This window comes from Pelecanus crispus, chromosome 1 (assembly GCF_030463565.1).
Source record: "Pelecanus crispus isolate bPelCri1 chromosome 1, bPelCri1.pri, whole genome shotgun sequence".
NCBI classification, from domain to species: domain Eukaryota; kingdom Metazoa; phylum Chordata; class Aves; order Pelecaniformes; family Pelecanidae; genus Pelecanus; species Pelecanus crispus.
The window spans coordinates 180069557-180088261 of record NC_134643.1 but is presented as its reverse complement, the minus strand read 5'-3'; the positions used below and the strand labels follow the sequence as shown (position 1 = coordinate 180088261).

The window sequence follows — 18705 nt, the reverse complement described above, 5'->3', positions numbered from 1 at the left end:
TCTCCTTTACATCGCTAAATACTGAGAGTCAGCCCCTTGGCTACATCTCCTGAAAGACAACCACCTTGCCTCTTGCCCAATACAAGTTGAAACTGGTATTTGAAGGGATCTCATGTTAGACAGAGACACTTGTATTTTGTTATACGTTCTTGTGTTTTGTTTTAATAAAATATTAATTTGGGGTATTTCTCACAGTTATGTTTATGTAGGTATGAATCTACTCAAACATGGCATAACTGTTACTGAATTCTTGTGCGTATGTGTAAACCTGCTCACTAGGTGGACTATGGAAAGAAGAGACTCATCTATGCCTTTCATTTAGGCTTATAATCTTACGTGATTCTTAAGCATCTTTACTGCAAATGTATATCAGTAGGTTTCCTCAAATAGCATTGGGCAGGAAGTACGATGAAGCTTTTAAAGTATCTTTCCCCTCTGAGAAAGATAATGGGCAAATTACTCTGGTCTTCTACAGTGTCACTTTTGGGAACAGTATTGGGAACTGCAGAGTTGAGTTTTGTTGAGAGCTGGCTAAAGAAATGCTTTAGGAGTTCGTTGTTTTTCCATTAGAGAAAGTGGAAGAATATTACTTGCTGCGTGTTTTTTCAGGCATTTAAATTTGCAGCTGTTTATCAGCAGACTCCTTATTTTAAACTCAAGAGCCCCAGGTGACTGGGTAAGATTTTTCTGTAGAATATGTTTTTTCCAGCAGAAGTATAGTAAGTTGTGAAATGTTAACTTTTTGGAAAATACACGGGGTTCCCACATCTTTAAGTTTTCCTCCAAAATGTATTTCTTTTTACCTGTAGTAGTAGTGTTTCAAAATAGGATTTGTGTATGTCACAGTGTACAATTAGCTTTTTCTTATAATTCTGAATGGTCACTGTGTGTATAGTAGTAATAGTTTCTGAATTCAGTTAGGTTATTCTAGACTCTGATAACACAAATATTTCAAATTGGTTTAGATCATATGTATTTACTAATTCTGCAACTGTTGTGGTATCCGAGTAAAGAAGAAGATCTGAATAAAAAGTGAGAACCCAATTGTAGGCTAAGGTTGTCAAAGTTTAGTAGGTGCTACAGGCTCTCTTTCCTTATTAAGTGGCTTAATGTTAGGTAAAAGATGCAAAATCACTTTTTGTATTGTGACATATAGCTGTAGTACAGGAAAGATGATCAGAAAGCCTTTGGCTTAGGCGCTCTTCAGAAGTTCTAAAGAAGCAACTGAGAATTACTTGATTCATGATTATTGTCTGGCAGTTAATCTTTGTCTATTTCAAAATAGGTTATTCTATCATGGTTTAAAAGGATTTTTCATGTAAAAGAACACCTTAAAAGGTACACCTACTAAAATATGTGTCTTGTATCTCTTGCTCAAAAGGCCATCGAAGATCACAGTTTTTTTTGAATTGCTGAAACTCAGCAGCTCCAGTATGAGCACTGGTGTCAGGTATTCTGAAGTACTCATGGAGTCAAATAATATCATAAGTCTATTCATGTGTGCTCTGACCCATGATTTCAGGTTAAAGTGAATATTCAGTACTTCTCTATTTTGTGACAAAACGCTTTCAAAATAGCTGAAATGCTTTAATGCTTTAGTAAATAGTGCTGGGAGTCTTTTCACTTCCCTTTCATGAAGCTATTTAAATAAATAAAACATGGGGATTTTGTGTGTCTTTATTAGCACTATGATTTATTCAGCCTTACTTATTAAAACCTGAATCTTGTTTATTCTCCTTAAATTTCAGAAAGTATGGATTGTTGCAATGTATTCCACATTGTAAATACTCTGTTATGCTTCGAAAAAGATAAGTATATGTACTCATTTAATATCATTCTATTTTTTTCTTTTCCAGTTTCTCAAACAGTTAGGTATACATCCTGACTGGCAATTTGTAGATGTTTACGGTATGGAACCAGAACTACTTAGCATGGTGCCAAGGCCTGTCTGTGCAGTGCTGCTTCTCTTTCCAATAACAGAAAAGGTAAATGTTTATTTAATAATCAGTTAATCGCTTTTGTTGTAAATGAAATGGGAATGAACAGTTTGAATATATTACTTTGGTGTCAGAATCAAGATGAGACTCAAACCTTATTCAAGAGACTTCTTAATTAAAAACAGCAACAACAACAAAATGCTTCCTTCAGAGTCTTTTGATAACCTTACATGTATATTTCCAATTTTTTTTCAAGTTGGAGTGAGAAAAGCTAATGGGGAAGCACAGAGAAATACACCTCACATTTTTCTATTACAGACAATTTAAGGCTTGCTTTTTTTAATATATGCACTGTGAAATGGCTCAGTTCTGCTACTTTTAGCAGAAAGCTACAGTAGCATAAACAAAATAAGCAGTAGGGTGTAGGACTATGCCAAACTACTTTTTGAGTTTTCATACTGTTGCACTGACCAAACTTCAATCCACTTTCAGTTTGGTCATCAGTACCAATATGGCTTTCACTTCTTGGACAAATGGGGCATATTTCTAAGATGAAAGAGAATTCCTCCTGCTTCTGTGTTAGACTTAGAAATACTTGATTTGGTTAAATCTTCAGGTCTGCTTATTTTGTGTCATCATATGCTTCTACCTAGAGAAGACATTCATCTTGCGTATCTCCTTCGAGTGTTGTGTAGGTTGAAATGCGTGATTCATATTGATCTTTCAATTTATAAAATCCTTACATGATTGTGTTAAGGTCAGCCAAAAAGTTTCAGGAGAATCTGCCCAAACTTTTCCCTTTTAATATGTGTCTCAAAAAGAACGTGGTTTCTAAGGACAAGGCAGTTAGCTATTAAAGCCTAATGTCTACAACAGAACCTGTTTAAATAGAGAGAAGAGTGACTAGGTCAGTCCTCTTACTCATTAGGTCCTGTAAATTTTTGCATTCTCAGTTTCTCCAAAACAGCTATGCAGGCAGTCCTTTTCAGGCTTGATTTTGGCTGCCTTGATAGTTTTGAATTTAAGCAAACTCTTAACTGCCCTCACTTGTCTTCAGGAAATTTCTGTCACCTTTGAGGTGGTGTTTTCTGTGTGCTGTGATTTTTCTCTGGCTGCTTGAGCTACCGGTCCGAGCTCCTTCTGCGACTGTCACTCTCCTTTTGCCTCCCTGCCTGTGCAAACTTCCTTTGTCAGATAATGCTATGGGAACATTATCCCATGGGAAAGAACAACCTTCCTCTTGTTCCAGAAGGTGTATCCAATTTCATCCTGAAGAAACATATGATAAACAGAACTGGAGAAGCAGCATATGCTCTGTTGCATCGACCAATTAAATCTGACCATCAGCCAAATATTTGAGATTTTCTCCAGCATGTTAATCCTTCAGAAACATAAGGGACACAAGTGTTTCTAGGAACTGTTTAGCCTGAGTGTGTGAAGGCTGAATCTTTCATGTGAAGTCCCAATGTTCTGAAGCTTTTGTTGTTCAGTGTGAACTCCACAAGACTCTTGAGCATTATTTTGTATTTCTGGAGTACTTCTCCCCTCCTCAGTCTCCCTTTCAATATGACCTGTTACAGTCCGCTTTTATTGAATTTATTATTTATGTTTCTTGGCTGTGTCTACATTTATGAAAGTGTGCCTCTTAATTTTGTTGCCTTCGTAAACACTTTTGTATCGTGTCTTTGTTCTTCTGTCTAGAAGTTCCTTTCTGTCATGTTTCCTATATATCAATTTGCTTGAACTTGCTTTTAGGGCAAGATAATCTTGTTAGCATACAGATAATCTTAGCGTTATTGTCCAGTTTAAAGGTCAATGACTTTCTTAGTCTGCATTGTAGGTTCTAGACAGTGAATACTGTCAGCGTTGGGCATTTTGGGCATGGTCCAGTGAATGCGTATCATGGGATAGCTCTGGTTAGGAGGGACCTCTTGAGGTGATCTGGTCTAACCCTTGCTCAAAATGGTATTTTCAGTATTCTCAACACATGCAGTTTATTTTGGTTTGTAGGGAGTGAATGACAGCTATATTGTTTACCTTCTCTAATCTGAACTTTTGTCCGATTATGCTCTATGAAATTTTTTTCTCAGTTAAGGCTGTTTTTGTTAACTTGTAGATAAGTGGTGTCAATTTAAAATGCTTTGTAAATGCTCTTGCTATTACTTATACCATTCAGAACATTCAGATAAGCTGCAAGCGTGGAAACATAATGCTGGAAAAATTTCTTGTTTCTGTTTGTCACTGACAGTACATAGAGTCTGAGAGAAATTTCTCATGGGTTTTCAGGAAGAGTTCCTTGATAACATTCTGCATTCAAACTACTTTTGTCGTACTTCTATAAAAAGCCCTTCTACTTAATTTTTTTTTTTTTCCCCTGCAAAATTACCTAGTAAAAGAGGCGAAGAAAGAACAGCATTGTCTGGAACATTTGCAGTTTTCTTTCATTCTTTCTCTGTTTAAGATGAAAATCTTAAAACCAAACAAACAAAAAACCAAAGAAGAAAAAACAAACAAAAAAAAACCCCTACCCCACCAAACAAAAAACAAAAAAAAACCTCCCCCAAAAGAAGCAACAAACCACAACCAACAACCCTACAAAACCAACGCACTGTTGCACAGTATAAGAGATTTTATTCAATTATGATCTTTACAAAACAAGTACTTTAGTTCATTCAATCAAACTAAATTCTTCCTTTTATTACAGAAAATAAACATTCACTTTATGAGTATGGCTTTTGAAGGGCCTGTTTTGAGGCCATGAGCATTATATAAATCTTATTTTCTATTCCTGGAAAAAAATGAAATGTAAATATGGAACTTGTAAGAATGCTTCATGCTGAATAAACACCTGAAGTAGTATGGTTTGCTTGATAGCACTTTGAGACCTCTGTCCTTAAAAGCTTTTTGTTGGATTGAAGAGAGATGGTGACAAGTGCTCAGGTCAAGGAAATATTTTGAACATTTTTGAAATTATGTTAGATAACACATATTTCAAAATGATGTTTCAAGTGTGACTGGTTTTTGGCTAGTGGCAAGGCATTCATTTAAGAAATAATATAGAGCTGTTCAGTTGAGTAAATTTACATATACTTGCCAGACCACATGTGTTAAGCATTTCAAATTACAAATTGAGTTTTGGGTTTTATTAGTTAGCTGTTGCTTTTTTAAAATTATTTTTGTTTGAACAATGTAGCCAGTATCTATTTGTGTCATTTCTGAAATGTCTGTAACTTCCCTTCTAGTATGAAACCTTCAGAACAGAAGAAGAAGAGAGAATAAAAGCTAAGGGGCAAGATGTCAAATCATCAGTGTATTTCATGAAGCAGACCATTAACAATGCTTGTGGAACAATTGGGCTAATTCATGCTATTGCAAACAACAGAGATAAAATGAACTTTGGTAAGTTTGGGGTTGGTTTTTTTGGTTGGCTGGGGTTTTTTGTTGGCTTTTCCCTTTATTTCCCTTAACTGTGGGGAGGCACGGAGGGAAGGATACATTTTGTACTATTTTCTCTGCGTATAATCACTCATAAAGGACAATCTCTACTGAAAGAGTGTTTCTACCTATAATAATAAAACCAATATTTCATACTAATCCACAAATGAAACCACTGAAAATGTTGCAAACTGCAGCAGGTAGCAGTTCCTCTTACAGTCAGCCTTCAATGTCTTAAAGATACAATGTAATTATATCTTTAAACCTTTTGTTGGATATAAGCATTCTGTAAGCTTTGAATGAAGTTGGAGTTAAAGCATGACTCTAATTATGTCTGTCTTTTTTATTTTTTTTTAAGAAACTAATTCTTCATTGAAAAAGTTCCTAGAAGATTCACTATCTATGACTCCTGAAGAGAGGGCCAAATATCTAGAAACTTATGAAGTTAGTATCGTGTTTTTACTTTTATTTGAAATGGTGTAAGAATTACTTGCATGAGCAGGTACTGTCCTTAGGACTCGATCCAGTGAAGCACTTAAACAATTTGATTTTACGTGTGCACTTGTGATCAGACAGTTGCTACAAAGAAAAACCTGCTTTGGTAGTTTAAAGTATTCCTGCCTGCCTGCCTGTAGCTCAGTCAGCAGAATGGATTGTGTCGATGTTCGTCATCCATATTAATTCACTGGCTTAGTTTAAAATGACTTTGAAATGGATGAGAAATGTGTGCATAATCTTTTTGGAGGGTTCAGGATGCAATTTAATGGTCAATTTAAGCTGATCTGGGGCTGTTTGCTGAAAGGGTGGTCATTCTGCTCCTTCCTTTCATTTGTGCCTTCTAGCACAAATCTCTCTGGCTCTAACAGTTTGGGGCACACAAAGAGCTGATTTGGCTGAAGTATAATCTCGTTGCCCCACCACCCCAAACAATTAGATGAGCTAGCTGATAGTGTAGTTAGCCAGATCATTAGTGGTGTTGGAAAGGATGTGGCAGAAATACCTGGCCAGTGGTGGAAGGGGAGAATGGTGCTGTTGCTCTTGATGTAATGATGATCTTCTCTCAAAACGAAAATCCTGATGACTTCCAAGTCTGAGTTCAGTTTAAGCTTATTGTGAAGGCCTCAGGAATAAGGGTGTTAACATGTGGCTAAGGGAAGTAGTAACAAACAGAAACAGTAGAGGTTCAATGACATTTTCTGTAGAAATGTTGGACACAAGGTATCTGATCACAGCTTCTATCTAAAGTATTTTGTCTGCTGAAGAAGTGATATATAACAAAAACACTTGTCTGTAGTGTTTTCTCTGTGTAAAAGTGCCATTACAAACTGTTAGGTATTTGATTTGAATTGACTGTGATGAAACTGATATATTTGTCTTCTGAGGTCCTTGGAAGTAGATATTATTATTTTTTTTATTTATTTATTACAAGCACTGAACAATCATACAGTGATTCTTAAAACACTGAAAGTCTCTCATTTAAAGCCTGATTGAAATATGTTTTAATTTTAGGCTATTCGTGTCACCCATGAATCCAGTGCCCATGAAGGTCAGACTGAGGTATTAATTTTTTAAAAAAATCTTTGTTAATAACTACTTTGAGTTGAATATAATTGAAATGAAAGCAATCGTATATTAAAAGTTTACAGTGAAATGGAGATTATTTTTTTGGACTGCAGTATTGTGTCATTAGTCAAAAAACAGGGCACAAAATCAAGTGGCATTGTTGGGGGCGAAGCCAAACTTGACGCTTGTTGGGGTTTTTCTTTCTAGGTTTTCTGGGTGTGGGTTTTTTTTTTTTAAGCTTTTATATAACGTGGATGATCTTTTCAAGCTTCATTTCAGAGTAGAACAGCCAGTAACAGTATTTTTAATGAAAGCTGAGGTTTTTTGATGTTGCAAATTTGTAGGCAGGATTGTAAGTTCCATAGTAATCATAAAAGTGGAACAGACGTTTTATGAGAGTCTGAAAGCTTTACTTCAGGAAAAGAAATAGTACAATACTTGGTTTGCCATTTTTTATGTGCTGTTTGTATACAAATACTAATTCAGATAGATTCTTACCAATACATATATTTATAAGCTTTTATTCCCCAACAGATTGGATGATATAAAAGAAAAAAACAACCCCCAAAAACCCCCAACCCCAAAACCAACAAAAAACCTTAAAATAATCATAAACTTAACATTCAGCATTTTTCTGCTTCAGTCATACTAAGGCAGTTTTCCATCTTTCTAGTTCAGATTTCAATATGTGTTCCACAAAAAGGAAATTGATTAGATTGTTGCTAGCACTGCTTTGTTTGACAAAGAGAGGAACCCTCTGTTTGGCTGTGACTCCAGTGGCTCATCTGCTTTCTTTTTTTTCTAAATACAGTAGGTGAGGTTTTCTTTCTTCTTGCAGCTTGTGCTGTGTCTTCTAAACAATGCAGGAGAAAGCAAAACAGCCCTTTCTGCTCCCCCTTGCCCCACCATCTGAAAATAAAAATTAAGAGAATTGTTTTAACCACTTCTATTACAGATAATCAACTTCCTTTGTGATATTTTCTTTAAAAAAACCCACCACTCTTTCTTCTTATCTCTTTCTCTAAATTAATCGAAGTTCTATATTTCAAGAAGAAACATCAGAACTATTTCATATTTCTTTTCCTTTTCTAAGTGAGAGACTCCAAAAAAAAAAATCTGGTCTGTTTTATTTACAAATGAGTCCTTTTCTAGATATTCTTGGCAAGTGCAGTAAGAGAGAGGCTATGGAGATTATTCCCACAAGTTGCTGAAGACTGACTCTTTTCCTAAGATCCTTGTGAAAGAGAAAAACTTCTTTAGTTGTTTTGATGTACTGCGACATTCGTCCAGGGAAAGGTTTGTCTATGCATTCTTCTGGCAGAAATTATGAAGTGATTGGGAAAGAAAATGCAATCTCCTAGTCTTTTTTCCTTCCAGTGGTACACTTTAAATGTTGCTGTATACCTCTTCATGTAGTGGTGAAGGGACCAATAAACAGCATGCCCTTGAAGATGCTGAAGTTAGCATATGCAGGTCATACAAGGATGTTGACTTGTCCTGCAGGGTAAGTTGATAATTTCTAGCACCTTTGAAGCAAGAGAAAAGACAATCCCATTCCTCCTGCACATCTGTTATTGTTATGATTACTTTCCTGAGAATTGAAAGTTCCTTTCAGAGCGCTGGAAAGGAACACGTTTGCCTTCCTATGACTGTTGGGTTTTTGTTCTCCCCCTGACCCTGCCCCAGCCTGCCTTCCCCCTCTGCCTCCCCCAGAATAGCCAGGGCATTTTGCATAGAAATCTTTATTTTGATTAATTCAAAGTGGCTTATGTAGTTGCTTAATGATAGTAAGTGCTGTAGCTTTGCAAGCAAAAAGTCCTTTCCAGGTCTCCTACAGAATTAAAGATTAAGATAACATGCAGGCCTGCTCTTTTAGGATGATTAACTTGGCTTGCATGCTTCGTAAGAACAGCCTGCTTTGTCGGTAGTTCTGTCCCTTAGATAAGTATTGCATACTACTGTCCACTCTAAGTTTTCTGAAAGTGTTGCTTAAGCTCAACTGTGTTAGATAGAATAACTTCCAAAAGTGGGATGTATGGCAGTCAGCTTTGCTGATTTGGTCAAGAAGCTTTGTAACTGCTTTCAAGATTCTATTTTTTTTCCTTCTACCATGCAAAACACACCATCACACCATTGAGGTAAAAGTAAAATTTTCTGAAATCTTGAGATGTAGAAGGTTTAAAAATAGCAAAGTATACAGACAGGTTCTCTTCTGATAATACTTTTTTTTTTTTTTTTCCCCTGGGCTCTGATTTCTCAGATATTTGAGGATTCAGCCTTTTAATTCTAAGAAGTAAAGCCTTTATCTGTTGATTGCTCCTGACACTCTTGCTAAGTTTTCACAAGCTTTTGTTATCATCTCAGTGGCTACTTGATTTTTACAATATGCTAATGAATTTTGTGCTTTTGTTTCTGTTCCATGTATGTGAGTATTTCAAACCGCAAAATAAAGCGAGTCTATCTGGAAATAAAAGGTTAGAAATAATAAAGCAGTGCTATCTTTCTAGTATCTGTATACGACCAGCTGGGTTAGCTCAGTTGGTTAGAACATGGTGCTAATAACGCCAAGTTCACGGGTTCAATCCCTGCTTACTGCAGGGGGGGGTTGGACTCGATGATCTCTCAAGGTCCCTTCCAACCCAAAAAGCATTCTATGATTCTATTCCATCTGTTTGTCTTGTGGGTAGGATTTGTTTCTTTTTTAGGATAATCTGTAATCAGATTTTTTAAAAATTTCTTATGTTTTGAAGAAGAGTTCTATTTGGGGAAAAAAGAAGTATTTGATAAGATATTACGTGTATAACTTTAATATTAGTGGACTGCTAAATTCTACATTCCAGTTGGTGATTGCTGAAAGAGAAGAGTTACGGTGATCAGTTTGCTTCTAGGATTTATCATGAATGTGTGATCTATTTAGATGAAGCATTAAAATGAATTGCTAAGCAAATGGATTGAAGCTGAGAGCTATAGAGTGTTCTGCCTTGATGGTTGCTTTAACAGGCTTCCCAAGTTTGATAGCTGTGATTAATTTGCCTAGTTTCAAAAAAAGAAAAAAACCCAAAGGCTGTGTTCCTAGGCATTTTCTAAAACTTTTGGTATTGCATTTAAAACTTTTACAGGCTATCTAAAGACTGAATTAGAACTGAGTATTTTGGAAAGGTTTTTTGTATTAAAATGCGTGAGGTTTTTAATGAAGTTTACTGAAATTTTATTAAACAACTTAATATTTTCTTAAAAATAGAGAAATGTTTTGTTCTTTCAAAAAGATTAAATTTTAAGAACAGTTAAGCAGTTTTCATTTTGCTAATTCATTTCAGGTTTGCAAATTAGAAGGATTGTAAATTTGGGCTTATCCTTCAGGCCAGGTTTTGGACCGGGTTTGATTCAAGTTCTGTGTTAAGACTCCTGGATTCTGTGGCTCCATGGCTGACTTTTTTGCTACAATAAAGCAAATAGATAAAGCAGTTCTATGGGTACTTCTATGTGTAAAAAATATAGGTCTGTTTAAAATTACTTTAGTAGCAAGCAGTGAGATCTGGGAGTAATTCCACAGGAGAAGCATGGTGGTGGTTTCAAGGGTGGTTTGATTCTGGTCGCATGTTCCAGTACCATAAGACTTTTGTAGCAGTCTCTGTTAAACTTTATGCTGCTGAAGCTTTCGCTTTCTCAAGTGACAGGTATTTCATATCCAGAGCTGCCAAAAAAAGGATCTAGGTCTTTATGATAAAGCTTCATGGATCCAGCTCACTCTCCTTTCTCTGGTATAGCTCCTGAAAGGCAGCTATTGCTGAGACTAGAGTAGTTGCCAGCTACTCAAGATCCTCTTTATTCTTTCATGAGTCTTCTGCTGAGCATGTACTTTTGTTTATAATATCCAGGATGTCTGAAGATGGGGAAAATAAAACCTGCTTCTTTGCAGAAGTGCACATGCTTTTAAGCTGTTCCTTACATTGTTTGTTCTTACTGAGCAGTGTTTGAGTTTTTCTGTTTGTTTTGCATGTGTTTTTTTTCTTTTTGTTTTTGCTCTTCCTGTGCCTCCTTCAGCAGTTCCTGAACTGCTGAAACCCTGTACTACACACATCTTAACATTTCTGATACCCTCTTATAAAAACCCAAAAACATCCCCTCCAAAAAGCCCACAACCCTTCAAAAATATTAAAAAGACAGTACAGTTTGTGGATGCTAGAGCATTTGCATTAGCTGTCTAATCTACAGTGATCATTAATGAAGAAGTTATGGCAAAATCTGAAGGAGGAAAAGTAGCAATTAATAGCACTGATCAGGGTTAGGTTTGTATCTAACTTTTTTTGTATTACTATCTTGGGTTGCTTTCTTTCAAAACAGTCATAGTAACTATCTTCAAGTAACAGAAAATCTGAGGGGAGAGTTTTTTGAAACCAGGAAAACATGTCATTATGTGAGAGAGACTTCCAGGTCTAGAGTCTTTTGCAGAACAAATAGGCCTTTTGAATTTGGAGTTGGGGAAGAAACTTACTTTGTATCCTACCTAGTCATTTTCATTAATAATAAAAAGTTACCGTGTAGTTTTCCGAGAGAGTAGGAAAGGAGCAAAACGTGAAGGCATGCCTATTATAGAAATAAACGAGTAGAAATAGTTTAACTCAGTTAAGCAATGATATGCTATGATAGCTTGAGGGAAGTTATTCCAGGTAGAAAATATTATCTGTACTGATTCTTGAAATTCTCTGGTGAGACCCCACCTGGAGTACTGTGTCCAGCTCTGGAGCCCTCAGCACAAGAAGGACATGGACCTGCTGGAGGGGGTCCAGAGGAGGGCTGGAGCACCTCTCCTACAAGGACAGGCTGAGAGAGTTGGGGTTGTTCAGCCTGGAGAAGAGAAGGTTGTGAGGAGACCTTATTGCGGCCTTCCAATACTTAAAGGGGGCCTACAGGAAAGATGGGGAGAATCTTTTTAGCAAGGCCTGTTGTGATGGGACAAGGGGTAATGGTTTTGAACTAAAAGAGGATAGATTTAGACTGGATACAAGGAAGACATTTTTTACAATGAGGGTGGTGAAGCACCGGAACAGGTTGCCCAGAGAGGTGGTAGAGGCCCCATCCCTGGCAACATTCAAGGTCAGGTTGGATGGGGCTCTGAGCAACCTGATCTGGTTAAAGCTGTCCCTGCTCACTGCAGGGGGGTTGGGCTAGATGGCCTCTAAAGGTCCCTTCCAACCCAAAGCATTCTATGATTCTATAAATGACCTTTTTAATATGTGAATATAATGATGCGAGGAGCAAGATATTTTTGTTCTGCTCTCGTATTACTGACATCCATATCCACCACTTTGCAACTATGCTTCATTACAGCTCAATTCTGCAGGAAGGAAAATGGTAAGCTATACCATATAAAGTACTTCTAAAAAGATTAATTTGCCTTTAGTCAAGGAATTAGATCTAGAGAATAGTCTGTATTCAATTTCTGCATTTCTAAAGGCTTTGACATGCTTAACTCTTGTTCAAGTATGACTCTGGTAATAGTATCTCAAGTTTTAGCCAGCCATGTGTGTCTGTGGCTGCTGAAATCATTCTAGATTGTCAGATTATCTACAATATCTTCTGTCAGCTTCCCAAACAGCTTCCTGAAACAGCTCATCCTATAGCCTTGTAGGAACTAATGTTGACACAGAGGCATTAGAAGCATGCTCCTGGGAAGAGAGGAGAAGGCTTTTTAGCTTTTTTAGATCAGCTTTTGCTTATATGGACAGCAAATACTCAATAGTTGTGGTGCTAAGTAATTGGCAGGCTGTTTGTGCAACATCAAGGTATCACTAACTGCTGACAAATGGCTTTCCATATCACTTTATAATAAAAAGTTCAAATGATAGAGTGAACTTTTTATTATGTCTTGTGGTACTTGCGGCACATGGAATCACTTTTGTGTTTGAGGTTGAAATTTTTTTGGACAGGGGAGGTTTAGTATGGTTTATGCATTACTGCTTAGCAGAATGTGATTTGTGGTCTTTGGGAAGTTTACTTCTTTAACTGTTATGACAGCATAGCTCAAAATAATGTTTCAATTAAGCAAATAAATACAAGTGAAACAGCCACTTGAAATACCTGTGTTAGATGTTGGTTAGAGAATAATAAGAGCTTTTGATTCTGTTCATTGCCTAAATTCATAGGAGGAAATTAAGAGCTCTTAAATTCCTGTTTTTTCTTTCCTCTTCCTTAAATGAAGTTTAACCTTCAGTTACTAGTTATTATGGAAGAGAAGCAGAACTGGAGTATAATATGTATCAACTATTTCTGGGAGCACAGAAAATGCTGCCTTTGGTTCTGTAACTCCTCCTGTTTGTTTGGGGTGATTTTTTTTTTTTATTGGTTTGGGGGTTTTTGTTGTTTGTTTTTGGGTTTTTGGGTTTTTTTTAGTACACTTCATACATCTATTTACCAACTGACAGCTTTGGCTACTAGAACTATATGTTGGGCTAAGGCTCAGAACTGAGCAGGGTGAGGTGCTGCATTTGAGCTGCCACTTCAAATGAAAGCAACATTCTCGTACCTCTTTCAACCTCTATCAAAAATATTGATGGTGGAAAAATTAGCTTTTGAAAATCAAAATCAGTATCTGACTCTGTCAGTGTAAAAATCACAAGTAAGAACTGGTCTCAGATGTTCACAAAAAACTGAAATACTTGTGCGCATCAGTTCACATTTGTTCACGAGTATGATCAGGAATGTTTTTAACATGGATTGAAGTTGGCAGCCACTAAAAAAGCTACCACAGCTTGATTTCTTCCTTAACTCAAACCATAACTGCAAACTGTAGTCTGTAAACTTGTCTAGTGTGCCTTGAGAACTATAATCTTGCTTGGAATGCGCTAAGTTAGACTTTGATCACAGTAACAGTCGTTAACATTGGCAAGAACTAAATGGAGTCAATGCACTCTTTTCTCAACTGCTATAAAACTTTAACTTTCAAAGATGTCTGGCTCCCTGGGGCATTACAATTTATTGTTAGAGAAGAAACATAAAGGAGCTTCCCTTTTGCTCCTGCCAAGAACATATGGTGGGATTTTTTTCTTAAATAGCCCATATTCCTCGTTGTTTCTTCTGAATAATCCATAGTCTTGTAAAGAAACATTTGCATCTTGGGAGAATATAAAATCAATTATATAACTGTTTCTAAGATGATTTTTTGTTTAGCTTAGCATTACAGAACAAGCATGTAAGCTCTCCTGTAAAGGCAATGATGTTGCCTAAAAATGTTAGCTCTAGCTTTTTTTCTTTTACAGCCTATGCAGTAAAAAGTGTAAAAATCAGCTCACTAGAGTCATGTGAAATGTTTTGGAAACTATAGTTGGTTAGTCTTTGACTCATTGCGTCACCCTGTTATTTAACATGTCAGTGTTTCAGAGACATGCATCAATCTGATTTCTATACTGAGCAAATAACTACTAAGGTATTAATACAGTATTGCTCTGAATTGTTATTCTGGGTCTTACGCTTAACTGTAAAATCTGTACGAAGGAACTCTGATTCCTAGGATGAAACATAACTGTAGAGGATATTCGCACCCGTAAAACAGCCTATGAATTTAAATAACAAGTATATAAAAAATAAATAACAAGTGAAAGTAACAAAAAATATTTCTACAGTTTTGCATCCAACATGTCTACCAACCTACTGCCATAAGTTTGGGGGTTTGGTGTTTTGGTTTGTTGCTTTGTTGTTTGTTTGGTTGGTTTTTTTCCATCTCTCCAATCCATAATGCTTCCAGTGCTGTTCTTGCACTATCTGTGTAAGAGACAGTAAGCAGCAGGCTCTAGCCATGTGTTTGCACACTTGGCATTTTAGCAGGCTGGGCAGGACAGATGGTGGTTGAGTTCATTCAACCTCTTTCCCTTAGGCAGAACAGAAACTGATTTGGCGCTTTTTTTTTCCTTTATCCAATCGCTAATTTGGGGGAAGAAAATATAAGAACTCAAAATCCTTAAAACTGCTAACATTTTACCAATATGTCTGAAGCTAGACAGTGGACTAAAACTACTCAGAGAATTGATGTTGCATCAACCGACTTTGCTCAAGGAAGCACTCTAAAAATATGGTAATTGGGTGTGCAACAATGCTGTTCAATTTATTTTAAGAAAAAAAAACCTGTGGAGGAAAAACTATTTGAAAAATCTAGTCAATTTAGGTTTTGCAGAGCTCCCTAACCTTTGGAATTTTGTTTTTTGCAATTCCACTAATTTTTGATCACAGAAGTCACCATTGTGATAATCTAGCTTGACTTTTGCCTAACATAGGCCATAGAACTTACATTTAGGTCTTCAGAGAGAGATAAATTAACACTAATTTTGGAAAGATTTTTTTGGGGTGCTCTGATCTCACCATTTTGTCTTTAAGCTCTGTCTTTACCCATATGTCTAGCAAAGTAATACTCTTGGAAGATACTGTCCATTCTTAATTAAGCATGGATTGAATTGACATGGAGAATACTGTAAGATTTTCTTTTTACCAGCTGCAGAAACACTAATTAAACTTGCTGGTGCAGAAGCTGATCAGCTAGCAGATGTAGCCCAGTTGAGTTTAAAAACTGTAGTCTCAGTTACGATTATCAGCATTAATGTGTATTGAAATGTTGACAAAACAAGTAGGTCTGTGAGGAGTGGAGCTTATGAACCTTAACTTCTGAAGAATTTGCATGTTGTGCAGGCTTTTGTTGCATGTAAGGAAGTTCTAGTTAGAAACAAAGCTTTTCTTGCAGTTAAAATATTCATCATGTCTCTCGTTTCTGTGAATTCTGTAGTATACTGCTGGAGATGAGCTCACGAAGCAGCTTCTGCCTCTGTGGAATACTTCCTTTGTCAGGCTTCTCTTCCATGTCTAGCTGCTTATCTTCTTATAAAAGCTTGAAGGAACTTAATGTCTCTCAAGGTTTCACCACCACCACCAAAACAGGCTTGAAATGCTGTTAAAAGATTAAAAACACTTGTGAAGGAAGAAGGAGGAAGTGGACCTTTTCAGACAGTGTGATGCGTAGATTTAATTTGCATGTAAAAAACCCACTAAGGATAATGACTTCTAAGGAAGAAAACCGCTATTGCACTTCGAACTGTAATACAGGCCCTTTAAAACATTGTGTTTAATTCAATAATGGGCAATTGCTTAAGCAAAACAAAAAAAGCCTCAAAAGGTGGCGGGGGGTGGGGGGTGGGGGAAATGATAGATATTAAGGACACCCTCTCTGAATATAATCTTAAAGCTATAATAACTCTTATATTGCCCATTTGGTTGGAAAATTTACACTTTCTATTGTCAGTTCAACCTTCCCCCATCTCTGCTACAGGGCTTGCTGTACGGGAACTGTATAACAAGGCTACAAACAGTTTGTTGGGAGGAGATATTGCACGCTCATGGACCAACTCAACTGAGCAGATGCTGAACATGTGGCAGGGCATCTGATCTCAGGGTTGTGCGTAGGAAACAAAGACCAGGATTAAAAGTATTGTATCTTCTTCTGTCTCCCAATTTTCCAGTGATGTTGGTATGCAGTTAAAGCTTGTTTGATCTCTGTCCCAGTGCAACTAGCATTTCTTTCTACGCAGAGACACAACCTCAAAATGGAGGAAAGAAGAAAGCCCCAGTCCCAGCATAGTTTGTCAGCTGATAGACAGGGAAACTTCCTTAGAGGAAGGTGGCATGGGCTTGAACTTTCCACTGAGAGGATGCCCCAAACTTGAGCTTCCAGTTAGATGAATTTTTGTAACCACTAGCAAATTAATCAGTAATAAATACTTCTTCTTAGAAAGAAATGGTCATGCAATACCAGATGCCACCTTGTCCTGTCAGGTCTTCAATGCATTAGACGTGGACTGAGATACTTTGCTGGACTGGATTCCCCAAACAAGCTGAGCAGACAGATCTCTGTTTCTAGAGCCTGACAGGTTTGGGCGTGAGCCAAGTCATGAGCTACTCAGCACTATCAAACTTCTGCACATTTAGGTATGTGCAAAAGCACAGCTCTTGGTGCCTGAGGAATTTTGTAGGTGTTTTCCTAAGATCTTAGATTTAAATGGCTCTAGGCTTTAATAATAGCTATATATAGGAATGAGTTTTGGATTGGGGCAGATGATAATTGCCTGAATGCTCTTTGTTTTTTGTTTTTTTTTTTTTTTTTTGGACCTGTTCCATGAAGCTTTTAACTTGTTTATACTGTATTTTTTGCATTACAAACCATAAACTTAATGTGCTTACTGGTTTATATGACAATAACATTGCATTCTATTTCAGGGTTTTTGTTTTACCACTTCAGATATTTGACCTGCTACAATTTTCAGCACAGAAATATGCTCCTGTGATCTTCTGATCTTGTGAAGTTGGTCTAATTCTCTCTTCTCTGCAGTTTCCAGCTGTTAATAAGTCTTGTTTGAATAGAGTGTCTCAAGTTATGATTTGTCTTCCACATTTTAAATTAAATGTGAAATGTATGACTTTGTATCCTTTATTTGGAGATGTGTATTTAACATTGATTTCATATTAATATGGACATGTAATTCTATTTTAATATTTTTTTTATATTCAGTTGAAAACAACCTCAGTTGACACAGTTTAATTTGTGCTTATTATTAAAGCATTGCATAGAATTTTATGGCTATTGCAGCCTTGTTAATTAGACATAATCCAGTATTAGCTTTGCTTTTCCAAAATTCCTGTGTATTGTCTGTTGAAATTTCACTCTTACAAATGCAAAAGTATATTTTCAGTGGGAAGGAAGTTTCTCTTTGTCTTCATTGATCTCACTAGGGGACTCACTAGTACAGGAAATAAAGGATAAAAAGATTCAATTAATGGAATTTAAAATTAGGACAAATACTGACCTAGAAATATTAAAATAGTAGTGACAGTTGCCTTAAACAGCATTCTAGGTTATAAATTCAGTTTTGAGAACTCAAAGTCTTTTCTGGTCTCATTACATTCAAGCAAGGGGTGTTTTTAATATATTCTCATTATTTTAGCAATATTAGTCAGAAAACAAAGAAATAAGTGCAGTCATTAAGAATGGTAAAAGTGAGGAATTGTGGTTAATATGGTAACAAAAGTAAAAAAGGCTTTTTAAAAACCCAACTTTTGATATTCTGGTTGTCACTAGACTGTTAAAGAAATCTTAAATTTGGTATTGTTCAAAGTCTTATTAATGGTTTCATAGTAATTACACTAGGAGTGCTAACAGATAGGGTTTTTTCTGAGCAAAAGTATACAGATTAACAGCTTCCAGCCAATGGAATGCATCAGACAGAGTGAATTCCTACTCTCAACAAATTTTTGAGTTTTATTTTTTAAACTATTTATAAGTAAACAGTTACTATATTGCAGATTCCAGAAAGACTAACAATCTTGTCTGTTTTGATAGCAGAAGCTTACAAAATTGTAAAACATGATGTAGTGTGTCTTGCCTTTTATCATGAACTCCAGTCAGCAAAGCTCTTAAATTTCTGCCCCACAGCAGGTTCTAATCTTACAGGTTCTTCCCTCCATAGGGAGGTCTGTGGACTGAGGACTTCTAGGAACAGTGGTTTATCTGTTGTCTTTTGGAATTTTCTTAGGCAAGCTGAGCATAAATTGTTTTTAAAGCCACCTGGTATGTTACCTAAATGTAAAATATCTCAGTTTAAATCAGTTCTTCAAGTGAAGAATTTGAAAAAAACAATCAGTAGTACAGATGAAGTGTAATAGCCATTAAACTCTAAGGTTTTCTGTAAGGTTTTCTGACTCTTAGAAGTATTGTCATTGCTAAATTCCTCTT

At 36.4% G+C, this 18705-nt stretch overlaps 1 protein-coding gene across 1 annotated transcript in view; it reads left to right on the top strand.

The window, feature by feature from the left end:
* Positions 1-1894: 1894 nt before the first annotated feature.
* Positions 1895-18705, top strand: part of UCHL3 (ubiquitin C-terminal hydrolase L3) — a 31250-nt gene continuing 14439 nt past the window's right edge. The window contains exons 1-4 of the mRNA XM_075721771.1: positions 1895-1985; positions 5180-5336; positions 5731-5816; positions 6882-6929. Coding sequence (XP_075577886.1) covers positions 1911-1985; positions 5180-5336; positions 5731-5816; positions 6882-6929 — 366 coding nt within the window. The 5' untranslated portion in view covers positions 1895-1910. The remainder of the gene's footprint in view (positions 1986-5179; positions 5337-5730; positions 5817-6881; positions 6930-18705) is intronic.